At 40.2% G+C, this 15,418-nt stretch overlaps 1 protein-coding gene across 2 annotated transcripts; it reads left to right on the top strand.

The window, feature by feature from the left end:
* Positions 1–14: 14 nt before the first annotated feature.
* Positions 15–13,519, top strand: GAL (galanin and GMAP prepropeptide). Of its 2 annotated transcripts, XM_006019182.2 has the most exons (7): positions 15–63; positions 391–471; positions 1,406–1,460; positions 2,598–2,669; positions 3,111–3,197; positions 8,347–8,424; positions 13,246–13,519. In XM_006019182.2, the coding sequence occupies exons 2-7, from the start codon at positions 391–393 to the stop codon at positions 13,296–13,298; spliced, it is 426 nt and encodes a 141-aa protein (XP_006019244.1). In that variant the 5' UTR covers positions 15–63; the 3' UTR covers positions 13,299–13,519. The 2 variants fall into 2 exon arrangements, with proteins under 2 accessions (XP_006019244.1, XP_014373265.1); XM_014517779.2 differs by lacking the exon at positions 2,598–2,669.
* Positions 13,520–15,418: the final 1,899 nt, after the last annotated feature.

Here is a 15,418-nt window from a genome sequence, read left to right as displayed (position 1 = left end):
CCTGCCCCGGCCAGCCAGCACCGAGCCCAGCGCCCTGCACGGACCCGCACCCCCGCCACCAAGGTACTGCCCCTCGCTTCAGCCCTCCCCGGGGCATTCGACTCCCAGGACTCTGGGTGCCGTCCTTTGCGCATCCCAGTAGAGGTGGGGAGGAGGACTGGTCTTGAGCTCGTCCAGCCCCCGGCCCTGGGGATGCTCCTGCTTGTACTTGCCAGTGTGGAGGGGGACATCCCGCATGCACAGCCTTCCCCCGCCTGCCAAAACCAAAAAAGTTTCCCATCTGGATGCTTGCTGAGCTGGAAGGTCCCTCTGGGAATCTCAAGCAGAGTCAGCACCCCCCCCCCCAAGGTAGAGCTGGTAACCCTGAGATGTTCCCCCATCTCCTTTCAGATGCAGAAGTGCACTGGTCTCCTGTTTCTTTCTCTCATCCTTTGCGCCACCTTGTCAGAAACATTCGGGCTGGTTCTATCAGTAAGTATCACCTTCATCTCAGGGTGGTTCTGTTCAGGCTGGGTGCATCTACGCACTCACGAACGGGCCTTAAATACTGCACATTTAGTTTAGCACTTCCTTAATACAATACTAACCTAAAGTTACTGTGCAGTGGCACCTGCACATGGTTACTTAGTGACACTTACTGCGCATTAGCCTAATAACACTGTGCAATAGGCTGTTAGCATGGTTTTTGCCATGGCATGCTACTGTGCCATGTTATTAGGCTAATGCGCAGTAAGCATCTTGTGTAGATGCACCCTCTGCATATCACCTGGCAAGTAGCGGCAAACACTGCACACACATCTGCTCTCATTAGGTGTAGTAAAGCAAAGCGCCCCAGATCAGTTTGGACAGGAAATACATATATACAGGGAGTATCATTCTCTTCGGCTCCCTGAAGCAGAGCTAAAGAAAATGAGGCTTATTGTGGTTTTACAGAGCAAAATGCAACAAATGCCCCAAACTCATGCCGAAAAAAGCAAGGACTGGGTTGGTTTGATACTAAGAAATTTCCAAAACAAGCAGCCGAGGTGTGATGATAAATTCCGCAAATCCATATAACTGTGTGAAGAGGGAAATAGCTATACTTATTCAGTAAAGCAGATTTGGGGAGCACCACATCTATTTGGATTTAAACAGTTAATCATATTCCCCGTGATGTGTGAGACCTGCACTTTCATCAGCGTAGGATGGAATTGGGAGTTCCACTGACATCATTGGCAAACCTCCAACTGAGTTCAGTGAGGATTTGTCCCAGGGAGATTGCTTTCCTAATGCTTGTGTGTGTTTAAAAAAGTGAATCTCCTTACAAACCCTAAGAAACCCATTTGCACACAGGGGCTACTTTCTTTCAGAAGCATTGTGTAATACATGCAATTCATAACCTACCTGTGCTTTTCCCTTCTATAAGGCAAAAGAAAAGAGGGGCTGGACTTTGAATAGTGCTGGTTACCTACTTGGGCCACGTAAGTCAAACACTCTATTTTCTATGTTGCTTTAAAATTGTCACTTGCAGCATACTATTTACTAGTGTTTTACTCACTATTCTGACCTCTGCAATAATTCTGGCTTAAACAAAAACTACTGCAGTAGCCAGACTTCAGCTACCGCGGGAGGATGAAGAGAGTCTGTTGGGAGAATCTGTATTTCATGCCTGGCACGGAAAAAAGTAGTTTTAGAAGTTTCTTTTGTCTTCAAAAGCATTGGCATGTAAAGAGGTATTACATTATACAGAATTACACGTGACATCCTTACTACTAGTGAGTAGTTATTCTCAGACAGCAAATATCTGGTTATTCTAAACCTGTATGTTGACCTCTATTATAAAATGAGGGATCATGAGTTGTATAGTATTTATGGCATTTTGGTGACCAGTTGAGAAGTTGAAACAAAGAATTAAATCTAGTTCCCAAAGTGTTGCCAAGATTTCTCCATAGGTCTACATCAAAATGCCTTCATGTGCATTGTCTTGAATTATATCCTAATTCTGGACAAATAATAAAAACTCCCTGAGACTGTAAATAAGTATCAGGAGCTTACACAGGGAAAATACCTAATACCATGCTGTAATTAAAAGAAAAACATATACCAATGTCAACCAATATATCACAATTCAGGTTTAAAAAAAATGGAAATTCACAGTTAAGATATCCTATATAGACTTCCTTTAAAATTGTTTTAACTAGTTTAAAAATAGCCATTATTGCACAAGCTTTTCAAAATAGTAAGCAAGACACAGAGCATACAGAAGTTAATATTCTTTACTACTTTCATGTTAAAAGCATATCTATTGACCATGGTTGCCCATTTTCAGTCTCTCTGATCTATTATTAATATATGAGATACTTAATACTACTATTCATATAAAGACCATGAATGTATATTCTTTATTTATTATCTACTTTTTGTAACTATCTTTTGAGGATAACTAACTTCTTGCATCTTTAATGTTTTTATTATTTTTGTAAATGTTTGTAAGTATATGTTCCTCAAAGAAGAATAGACTGTGTTGACAGATGTGTGTTCCATTCCTGTACTGGGAGATATACCTACCAAGTGCCATTTCTCTAAGACTGGATAATAGGCATCATCCTCTGTTGCAGGTCGTATTGATCAGCTTTTACTGATAAAGGAAATGCCCATTGCAAGGGGGAGAGAAGAGGCACCTGGGGAATGTAAGATAGTTTTTGGAGGTTATTCATGTAAACTAACTGAAGTTTACTTTTAAATAAATTAAATGGTAATTTAGCTGTAAAAAAGAGAGGAAAAAAGAGTAGCATCACCACATTCCTAAATTATACATGAATTCTCCAGCCCTGTGTTTCCTGTACACCCAAGCTTCTTGCTGAATTCAGTAAAAATGTTGGTGTGCAAGTAGTACAAGACTGGGTCCATACTGGATATATGCTAGAATATATATTTGAAGATGGCTTCTTTAATTTAGCAGTAACATGTTATAGAAAATTAATCATTTGTTTCACTAACTATGCATCATTCCATCAAAATGTCCATCGTGTTCCTTCTTTGAAATCTTCTGAGCTAGCTCAGTAGAATCCATGAAAATCAAAGCACATGGCTGAAAACTAAATTAGCTCTTCTGATTTCTAATTTAACAGATGCAATAGATAACCACAGATCTTTTAATGAAAAACATGGGCTAGCTGGTAAACGTGAAATACAGCCTGAAGAGGATATGAAATCAGGTAGTAAAATTATGATTGCTACAAGAGCTCATTTGCTTATATATATAACATTTTGTTTTTTGTATACGAGTTACTCTGTTCCCTAGGTATATGTTTAATTGTCTTCAAATGGAATCCTTCCCTACATATAAGAGAAAGGAAAGCAAAATGTTGCCCAGATACTCCAGGGATGTGTGTTTTTTGCATGGTCATAGTCTGAACTGCAGAGTAACCATCAGAGAAACTATGTTACTTTAGATAAAACTTACCTTTTTCTATATACTGTAATATTCAAAACATACTTCAAACCATCTTAGAAACTGTAAGTTTCATTAGATCAGCCAAGAGGTATAATCAGTAAGGGACAGATTTTTGGGGAGACAGGATTGTATAGTAGGCTATTATTGAAACCGCTGAATTATTTTCATAATAGCAATTTAAAATTGAAACGTTGGAAAATGTGTGAAACCGCTCATTATAAAATGGATTTTCAGCATCTTAGAAACTCAAAATGCAGGTATACAGTATGTTCCATATGTGTAAGTAAGATCAGTTATTTCCATTGCAGGACTTTAGGGTCTGAAACAAAGATCAGTGAAAGAATGGGAATCCTTCCCTTTTATCCAGTGATATTTGAATTAGAATCATAACTCAAAATTCTGAGGCCAATATGAACTGTGAGTGTTCAGTGCTTCTCAGGATCAGGTCCTAGTAGAGTGTCCTCCCTGTCAGTGACTCTGGGCTTCTACTGTGAAATCCATTTCTACTTTAAACTAAAAGCAAGTTTTCTAAATTGAACTAAATTTACATCCTAAAACATTTAATTTTACTCCATTTATGTAGCTGGGCATGTAAAAATGTTTCCTTGTTCAATTATGTTATTTTCTAAAATATAAAGCTCGCTTCCTTTCTTGGTATAGGTGATGTTTATTTGTTGAACTGAAATATACTGGGATTACATCCCCAAACAAAAGCTAATTTTGCTAATGGCAGTTGAGCTTCCAAAGAAGCAAACTTGTTTTGTTATTTGCCATCTATTTGGAATTTTTAAAAACACTTTGGGACAGATACTATTCCACCTATTGAGTGCCTAGGTGGATCTAGGTGCCTTAAATTCAACCCTATTCCACCCTGCTCAAGTCCCTGAAAAAATATTAACACACCTTTTGTTTAACACGTTGTCATCATCATCCTAGCCTTAAGAGTAAGACTAACATGTCATCACCATCCTAGCCTTAAGGCAAATACTAAGTCACACAAAGCAGCAAGAAAACAAAGAACCAACCCAACTTCTTGTGCATTAAATGCTATTCAGGGACTTGAGCAGGTTGGAATAGGATCACAGGTAGAAACCTAAGGTAGAGTAGGGGATCTGAACTTGCATGGGTTTTTCTATATCCATTCTTCATAAGAAAAAATGTAAAAAGCTGTATCATGATAGGGGTGCTAAAATATACCAGGTGTTCAGCTGGGTAGAAACTGCTTTTAACAATTTTAACAACCAACTCCTGCTTGAACATTCATAATTAAACAGAATTACATCTTAGCAGCAGGTAGTCCTTGCTTTTATAGAATTACAATTTTATGACCATCATGGTAATACTGTCATATGAGAGTAGAAAACTGATAATTTTAGAGTTTTCTCTCTATTCCATTGAGTCAGTTTTGAAGGACTTGCTAGCCATTCCCTCTCCACCCCACCCCTAGCCCCCAGGCAGATCCAGAAGGGATGTGGTAGTGTGGTCACACCTTTTTCAGACCACACCACACCACAGGAACAGCAGCTGGTAACTTTCCATAAGTCCACAAAGCAGTCCCCCCAACCCTTCCCCTTGGGCTCAGCGGCACCTCCCTTCCCCTCTCATTCCCCAGCTTCCCCCATCCACTGCTTCTACTGGGGCACTGGGAGCTCCAGAGCTGCTCCTGGCCTACTCCAGCAGGGGCACAGAGAGCCATGCTTACTTGGGGACAATGGCTGTGGCAGCAGGTTCCCTCTCCTAGCCCAGCTCCCCAAGGTGTTCCCCACCAGCTCAGGAGCAGGCACAGGGGAACCCACCTACCACTGCTGTTGCTGCTGTTTCTGGCTGAGTCTGGCTCTCCATGCAGCCTGGCTGAAATGGGACAGAAGTTGCTCTAGAGATTTTCCCTCCCCACCTCTGCCTGCAGGTTAGCCTGGGACTGTAGCAACAACAAGTGGGGAGAGGAGGGAAGGGAGGAGGAGAGGCTGAGAGGTGGGATGGGTATTATTACCTGATTCAAGAACTTTAAAATAGTCCCCAGCTGCTGCTTTCATAGCATGGTCTGCCCAGCCAGGTGGGGAGGGGAGACTGGGAGCAGGGGATATAGCCACCCCTGCAGCACCCTTCACTTCTTCCACACCACCCTTTACAAAAGCCTGGATCTGCTTATGCCCCCACTCCACCCCTACCCAGGGTTATCAATGTGACAGTCCTGCTCATTGGCAGCAGGACTGAGGCCTCCCTTAAAACAGCTGAGATTCCACATGACAGAGTGGAGTGGGTATATTTTGAAAAGTAAAACAGACTCTGTTCCCCTTTGAACTTAGTGTCAGTTCATCTACTCTTTCTCCAGCCAAAACATTGCTTGCTTCCCTCTTCTGCCCAGATCACTCGACACACAGATAACCCACCAGGTGTCCACAAAGGCAGGAAGACTTTTATAGGAGATGATTGCTTTTTCTGCATAGCGAGGGGTGATACACACATAGAAAGAACACTCTGAGCATAATCTAATCTTCTGTTGTGAAATACAGTGTTACAATATGACATCCATTTCTTACTCCAACCCTGGGAAGGCTGATTATTGTTTGAGGAATATTGCTGTACTCAATACTGTACAGTCCAAGCCCCAAGGAGGTTACAGTTTAACTCAAACATGGACAGTACGGTACAGATTTATCTGTTTGATTAAATTGCTGTCCAAAATTCAAGAAATGCCCTTTTATATTCTGATAACACACACTTACCCAATAAATGAGGAGGAAGGAACACAATGATAGGCCTCCCATAAACTGTAAAATTCTCAGGAAGATTACCCAGGAACAAATGAGTTATGATAGACAGCAACAATAGTAGGCAGAATGTTTCCTCAAACAGTGGCATCTTGCAATGCTGCTTTGAAATAATGGGTGAAAAGGACAGTTAGGGACCAATTCTAAGTGTGATTCTATTCCACTTTGCTTAGGCCGCTGAAAAAGTATTAGTAAAAAAGATGAGCATGTCCTCCTCCCCTTTACTTTTTGTGACTCAATCTTAGGGGAAAGATTGCAAAATAGATGCATTAATCAATTTTTCAAGGACTTGAGCAGGGTGAAGTAGAATTGCATTTGGGCTCCCAAGTCCATTTCTGCACTTCATAGACGGAATAGGATCTAGACCTTAATGAATTCTGATCTAGTAGTATTTCTCACTAACATAGTATCTTTTTCAGATGCAGACAGTTCCTTTGTAAATACATAGTCCGTAAATTACGTTACAGAATTGTAAACAGAGTTTGTTGGAACCCAATCTTCCAAAGTTTTGCTGACTGCCCTTGATTACATTGGCCTCCAACTAGTGTATGGTACTTAGAACCTTGCAGGATGCGGGGCTTACAATTGTAGCTCAGTTTCTGTTACAAGTCTCACTTAGACACACTTCTCCCATTAACCCTGAAAAATCTCCTTGTATGTGAAACTTCTCAGGCAGTCCCTATCCAAAGGAGACTTCTTGTTACCTTTAAGTTGAAAAGAATTAGGTATTTAGGAGGGAGGGGGGGAGGGGAGTAATTATTTGCACTTGAAAAATCTTGAGGTTTCTTATAAAGTTGTTTTAAAAAGGTCATGTAAAATGTAAATGGCTATGTAATGTAAAAATGGTAATGGTAATTATCATTCAAGGAAAATTAATATATAGGAATATTTTTTTAATAAGTGGGTTGCTTTGGGAATCCGAGTTGCTGATGAGGTCTCAGAAGATGGGAACATGATGGATGCTGTAGGATTTACAAGCTTCCCAGCAAACTTGGAGGAACTTGTAAGCCCTGTAAGCCACGTAGCTTTAGTTCAAAGAACCTACAAGTAAAACCAGAAAAGCTTGTAAATTCTAAGAGCACAACAGCAATTTCAATACCAGAGTCTGCAAAGAACTGGTTATACAGCAGAAATTCTATAGTAACCTATGCAGAGGCCTATCTCTACAATACGTCCAAGTCCCCGAAGAGAAATATTTATGTACAGCTCAGTTCATAAAGAACTTGAACTTCCAGCTCTTCTGCTGAATGATTAACAATAATGTTACTGTTTAAATATATGGAATGAATTATTGCCATCTTAACAATGCATTAACATCATAAAAAGCATCATAAAAAGGCATGCTGAAGAAAAAAAAAAGTCAAAAGAGTTAAAATAGGAAATGCATACAGAACTACTCTCATTTACTCCAAAACCTATTATGCAACAGAACCCACCCCCAATATTCTGCCCACTGCAAAGACTCAGCCAGAGTACAGCAGAGTTTACAGGGAGTTTAGGAATTTGGGGGATCTAAAGGCAGTGAGAGATGCCTTATACAAGTGTACAAGAGAAGCACGTTCTTCTAGGTTCATATGAAGCAACATTTCTTTGAGCCATTAATCAAGTGTAAGGGCTAGTTTCTTAGCCTCCAGTTCTGTTCTCTTTACTCTGCTTAAGTGGTATGAGAGGGGCATGATCTGGCTGTACCTGGCTAACTTAGAATACTTACGCTAGAGGGGAATTTTTAAACTTCTGATTAATACGTGGTGGATGGGTTCCTACTCCAGCCTTTCTCCTTGATGCCACCTTAGAGGGACATAAGGAGGCAGAGGTGGGGCAGAGCTTAGCTGACATATGGCCCCTTACAGACCATACTCAGTTGTGAGTTATATCCATTCCTAGTTTAAAGAAGCTGGAGCACCTCTAGAACCAGGGAGCTGTTATCAGCTCCCTGGATGGCTGTTCCACTCTCGCCCTGAATGTAACTTGGTATAGGAGAAAATCCAGGCCTCAGATTTTGCATTAAACTTCTATAAACGAAATGTTGTTTCACACACAGGTTTTTCCAAATGTTTTCACCTTCTATCATAAAAGTGCGTGAATGAATAAATGTTTGTATTGTCTACATGTTGAATAATACTCAATAAATGCTTTTAGGTGTTCTTGGAAGATCTCTGGCCGATGACAACATTGTACGCACAGTAATTGAATTTTTGAATTACTTGCATCTTAAAGGTTAGTAAAGCTCTTCTAAAATTATTTTAAAAAACAGCTGTATTTCCCACAGCCATTGAAGATTTGATTCTTACCTGGACCAAACTTTGGATAAGAGCTACAAGAGCGTGCTTGAATTTACAATTGCTGATTGTGCAGTATCTTGAGAGAAGAATGGCTTTGATGTTATTTGCTATAAAACCCCTAGAACAAAATATTCTGATATTATATCACTGAATAATTGCTTGAGATCTGGAAAAGATGCATTTAGACTCTGATCCCACAAACACTTAAACACATGCCCTTAACTTTGTTTAAGCATGCAAGTAGCACCATAGATGTGTAGGAAGGTATAAATGAGTAAGTAGTAGAGGATCTAGTCTCTATATTCTAGACACTAGATTGTATACTCCTTAGTGTAGGAGACCATCTTTTTATTACATATGCATACCGTGCTTAGCACAATAGGGCCAAATATTGTTTGGAGACTTTAGGCACTACTTCAGTAAAAACAAGAACTGCTAAAATTGTTTGAACTACCTTTAAATGAGTTAAAAAGATTATGTCTGAGAAAATTTCATTATCAGATTGTTTTACACTTAACATGTCTTGAATAATCAGTAGAACCTGAGAAACATTTGTGTTATTGACAGAGGGGAACACTGCAATGAAGACGTACCCTAAAATTTTATAATCAGTCATCCATGTAGCAACACACAGGACTCAATTTTGAAAGCAAAACACTATGAAATCCCACAGAATTGTGCCTATACAGGATCTGCAGGATTGTGCCTGTAGGTAGCTAAGGAAAATTACCTTACTATAACATCCAGCAACAGGGATATCTAGGTTATTGCTAAACCTGTATTATGATTTTGAAGGTCTTCATACATTTTTCAGAAATCTTCAGACAAAGTAAATTGATTCACTTAAATACATTTTTTTCAAATGTCAACCAACGAAAAATAGTTCCTTGAAAATGTACTATCTTCAAAAGGTTTAGAAAGTGATCTATATTAAGACAGAAAAATAACAGGAAGATTGAAGGCATGTATTGTCATTGCAAGCATTATAACTAACTCTGTTTCAAAAGTATCTAATTCTGTCGCATGCTTTTTCATAAATCCCTACCTTTGTGTACAATGATTTATTGACTGTTTCATAGCGATTATGTTATTGCTATTTGAAAACGCACTGCATACCCTGGTTTACTTTTTTAAAAATTCATACCCTGAAATGATAACATGGGGCATTATATTACTATTTATGTTTAATAAATTGTCTTGTATAAAATATGTTCTCAGTAGTCTTATAAAGGAAACTGGGCACTTTTGGCATCATTTTCAAAAATGTCCTGCATTTGCTCAGAAATTCTCACTGCTGACAATACTGTAGATATTAACATGTTGATATGATGCTCATTTATTTTTCATTTTGTGCCAGAGACAGTGTCTGTGAATAGTATAGTTAAAGAAGTACAAGCATTAATATTTTTATAAGGACTGAGAATAACTCAGCTGCAATTCTTAACTCAAAAGCAGATTTTGAATCCTACCCTTCTCAATCATTTTATTTTCCAGTACAGCATGCCCTTAATTATCTGAAATTCATTGACCAAACTGAAAGTTACATAGTGAAAGTCTGAGAAAATTGAGGAAAAGTTCTATGTACCAAGCAGAGCTTAAGGCAAGATGTAGTCATGTCTTAGATAACAGGGCTTTTCAGACAGTCCTAGTTATACTGCATACCAAAGAATTAATGTAGATTAAAACAAATAATTTAAGGCATTTTAATGAAAACGTATAAGACAAAACTGGAAACAAAATCTGATAATTTAATATTGTGCACTACCTGGCCAGAGGATAGACCAGTAACATCAGTGAGGCTGCTTGCGGAGTGAATGACAGGTTTCTGGAGGTCTGCATTGTCACAGTTGACATTGGGAGAAAGTGGTTTCCATCCCAACTTCCACCCTCCCAATTCCTGCAGAGTTATTATGCTTAATCTCTTTGTTGAGCATTTTCCATTCAACATTTTGTTCATTTGATACATCTCATGGATATGGATCTAACATCATAATTTTAAACATTCACACAATGTTCTAACCTTAGCTAGTCTCACAAACCTTCAGAGATTTTCTATCCTGTTGACTAAATGATGTGTGCTGGGGAAATGTGCCAAATCTACAGTAAAAGGGTAATCATTTTTCATGAATACTGATTGTTGAAGATCCTACCCACCTTCACATGAAAATCACCAGTTTCTAATGCCACTCGATCTTAGCAGATCTCTACAAAGTGAAGGTTGAGGACAACAGCTACAACACAAAGAGCTGGAAGCACAGATGGTCTGGGGGAATATATTGATTTCAAGACATCTATGTGCTGTTTGGGAGTATGGATCCTCTTCCTCAAACAAATGATGAAGGAAACTACAAGTTTCCTCTGGCCAGAGGGTTGTAATTCTCCCTCCAAAGGACTATTTGGATCTCTCCTAAATGTAAAATAGAAGGTCAAGGATATCGTGAATTATTCTTGGACAGCCAATGTTCATATACCAGTGCAATACAGTGAATTTGAGCTAGCAACATGCCAAGGGTTACATAGAGTGGGGACAACCATGTGTGACAGCACTATAGTCTTCATCTGAGATGTCAAATTTGTATCCAGATAACTGATCTGGGTACTCTGGCTTTTATAAGAGATTCTTTCAAGGCATGGCAAAGTTCTCAACTTCCTACCCCCATGCATGATTAGTGAAAACCTTTCAAATTCTTCAGCTAACCAGAACTATTTGGATAAACTTCCTGTACCTACAAAACTACCACATGGGGAATAAAAAAAGCCAACTTATGGCATGTTACTGAGCTCTTAAATTGACAGTTTCAAGTTATGGTGATTCAAGGAGAATGCAAGTTTCTTATATGAGAGATAATACCCATTGTTTAAATTATCATGGAATTGATTAAGATACAAGATTGTAAATCAGAATTGTAAATAAGGAATAATTCCGTGGAAGTCTATAGAGTTACCATGATATGAAACTGGCATCAGTAAGATCATACTGAGTATCTCTACATGACATGATGCAGTGTCATGTAGAGATGACACGATGCAGTGTCAGGTAGGGAAATCCAAGCTTGTTCTGAGAAAGGTAGCCTAAGTACTGTAGTATTGTGGTAGCACCACAATCTGCTAGGTCTAAATAGCTGTGCTGAGAAGGATATATTAGCCCTAGATGAGCACCATGCTAACAGAGTTATACTGCTTCCAGTACATGAATTAAGGTATTCAGATTTAGCTCAGCTTTTGTGTTAATAGTTTTTTCAGGGACTTGAGCACAGTGGAATAGTATAAGGCTTAAGCACCTAAATCCACTTAGAAGTTTAATAGGTGAAATAGGATCTGGCAGAAGTATAACAAGGCAGCTAGGCATCTGGGGCTGTGGAACACATCGGGGCAGCAGCAGTCTCAGCTGCTGTCATGCCACTGGCACAATTGTGTGGCTGTAGCAGCAGCTGCTGTCTTTCTGTCCCTGCCTCTTCAAGTTGGCTCCCAAAACTACTGCTGCAATCACTCTGCTCTAGTTACGCTACTGGAATTTGACCCAATCTGTTTATCATTGATAAGACTGTCAATTGTTTAGTGTGGCTGTGCTAGGTATAAAGAGTATAAAATACTTCTGTACTCTGCTTTGTGAGCAACCTACATCACATCCAATCACTGCTGGCAGAGCAGCCTTGTGGTAGGAATAGGGTAAGGCTTGATTCTGCATCCCTTAGTGTGAAGGTCAGTGCAGTTGGGCTGGCACATCTGGTAAAGGGCACAGACAGACTTTGTTCATGAGGCAAGTGAGCAACAAGGGATTGAACTGTGATTCTCTGAGCAACAATTTCCTGGTCTGCTCACAGGTCAGCACAAATCAACATGCCCCCTCACTCACAGCAGACTGTGCTGGTACAGCCTAACCTGAGAGTGCATGAAAAAAAGATCCATTGCATCATGGCAAATGCCTTTGCTGTGATCCAACACGAGTATCTGAAGGCAACAAAAAGCACAAAATATTAACAAATGACACTGCATTCTCATTACACAATGGCTACTGGATATACCTAGATATGAACTCATACATCAAATTGATATTTCAATTCTGAAAAAAACACTTTGAGTCCAATATTAGTTTTAATATATAATATAATATCCCCTCTATTTTGGAGGGAGAAAAAATGTCATACATTGACATCTGTAAGATGAAAGACATAAGTTAAATTATAATTGCATAAGGGGGGTTGGGTTTTTTTGAGCTATTGATAAGTAGCCTTTTAGAACTCCATTCCAAGATTGACTCTAAGCATGTTCCTGGGTCTGTCTAAACACAATCAGCTGCAGAGTCTGCGTCTTAATCAAACAGTATAAAATCTTTTGCTTTGGGTATTCAGCAACAGAGGTATAAGTTTTGTGCTCTTGGTGACTGCCAAGATGTCCTGTCTAAGACAATACCCAGGTCTGATTCCCCACTTGCCTGTTCCTAGTTATGCTACCATTCAGCAATGTGAATCAAAACTTCATGGTTGTGGTAAATGGCATGGAATAGTTTCAAAACAGTGCTAAGTCTAACAAGAAGATATTAATACTCAAAAGAAAAAAAATACCAAGGAATTAAACCATTTAATATGTGAATATATTACCTTTTATACGGTTGAGGGAAGCAAAGTAATAATAATAAAAAAAGACTAGTCTTTATCATGATAATTTTTAGGACTCAGCTACTAATATTAAACTTTGCACTCAGATACTTTGTTGTTAAAACATTACTGAATTCTTTTTTCTTTCCCTTTTGCAGAGGTTGGGGCACTTGACAGTCTACCTTCATCAGAAGAAACAAATCAGTCCTGAAAAAGAAAATATTTCTATTTTGTCGTATTGTAAATTAAGATTGAACTCCAAACAGAGCTTGGAATGAACAGAAGAGGCTGATTATTGTTTACATTAATCTTATACAGAGTTATACATGGTAAACTACTCTCTGCCCTCTTGGGTCTTTTTCTGTGATGTTACATCGTAAAATTTTGCCTTGATAAACAATTTTCTTTAGGTAAATGGTAAAATAAAAAAGAGCAGCTACATTTTGTTTCCTTTCCCTTAAAATAGAGTTTTAACATTACATATGTACAGTAGAAATAATACTAAAACCAAGTTAAACTGTTTCTTTTAGAACACATCTACATTTGCATAAGTTACAAGAAGTATAGATCAGGACTAATCTTGTCCATTAAGCGGTTTAGCTAATTGCTCCCAAGGAGGATTAGAAAAATGATTTCTGCAGTTATGTAGTCTCTTCAGTGACATTGAGAAGATTCAGTTGAACTGTGTATAATTTCATAGCTGATGAAAATATATCTTTATAGCAATAATTTTTCTGACACAAAGTACAGTAATGCCCTGTTTTACATTTTTCATGTACACTGTAAGAAACCAGCTATAAATTCCATTTTAACAGCTTCATATAATGGATTTATATGAAGAGCCTGTGCTGGACAAAATATGTACTTCCTGGGCTGGCCAGAGTACCTGTCTTTAAGGGCAAAATACTATCACCCACTCCCTCAACCCTATGCCTAAGTAAGGACTTGATTATGCAAGGCACTTGGTTTTAATGTAGCATATCACTTAAATACATTGCTACTTTTAAGTATGTGAACAATTCCATTGTGGTCAGTAAGACTACTCACATGCTTACATCTAAACATATGCTTTAAACACCTGACAGACTCAAGCCCTGTGGTAGGAGGCCTGGACGGCTAGTTGAACCCATTGCCAGGAGATGAGATAGCCCAATCTCCATACACTTCTTGACAAGATTTAGGGCTGTCACAGGTTACCTTTCAAACCAGCATAAAGGCGCTTAGGCTGAGAGAACATTTGCCCATTCAAGGGTGTTAAACTGTCATAAAGTACCCTCTAAATCAGGGGCGGGCAACTATTTGGGCTAAGGGGCCACTTAGGGTTTTTTGATGAGCTGTCACAGGCCGGGTCAGCACCCCAGTCCTTCCCCCACCCCACAGCTTGCAACTGCTCACCAAAACTCCCTAAGTGACTCTGCCCTGGGGCTCGGCCCTGTGCTGTTACTGCCTGGTGACTCTGGGGTCTCCATGGACACTGGCCCAGGACCCACATGGGCAGGGAGTGCTTGTGCCCGATCCCAGCCCTGGCCCCACCTGCCCATCCTGCTCCCAGATGCTGCTCCCTGCCCACCCATGGCCACATCCCACCCAGCCGAGCACACCCTTTCCACACAAGTCCCGGCCTTGTCTCCACAGAGATGCCACCTGCCCACTGCATCCAGCGCCGTCAGCAGTGGGTGCGGGGTGGATGGGCTGGGGTGCCTGGGCAGTGGGGAACAGTGGTGGAGACTGGCAGTGACAGCTGGAAGGAGCTGCTGCTGCAGGGGCTGCCAGGAAGTGAATCCAGCCACCACACCACCCAGCCCCACCGCATACCCAGAGGGTGCACTGTCACTTCCCCAAAATCCCAATCCTAGCCCCATCAGTTGCATGCATCATGACTGGGGCCGGGCAGGGACAAAGGACCCACTGCAAGCTGGATAAAATCTGTTGGTGGGCGGGATGTGGCCCACAGGCCATATTTTGCCCACCCCTGCTCTAAATATTTTAAAGATAAGCCACTCAGAAAGAGGTTTATCTTGGAAAAGTTTTACCCATGTCCTTCCAGGGTATTGTTTGAGTGGTAAAGAGAAGTAAAATTCTTTATTTCAGCATCCCAGGATGCACAGCTCCCAGGCGCTCTACCTGTTTCTACCCTCCAAAGCTCTAGTGGTCCCTTCAGCCCCACCTCTGCTTCCTCCTGAGAGCCACTGCACTGAGTGGCTTAACTGCAGAGAGACCATGGAGCTGGGGAAGCTGCTTCATCTAGCAACATGGTCTCACTGCTAGGAAGCTCCATTTCACCAAAACCAGAGAGCCCTGGGGAAATGCTCTTTCCTGGGGCTCTCTGGT

The sequence above is a fragment of the Alligator sinensis genome, unplaced genomic scaffold, assembly GCF_000455745.1.
Source record: "Alligator sinensis unplaced genomic scaffold, ASM45574v1 scaffold907_1, whole genome shotgun sequence".
In the NCBI taxonomy this organism is placed as follows: Eukaryota; Metazoa; Chordata; order Crocodylia; family Alligatoridae; genus Alligator; species Alligator sinensis.
The sequence above is the reverse complement of the archived record's forward strand: the minus strand, read 5'-3'. Positions and strand labels throughout refer to the sequence as shown.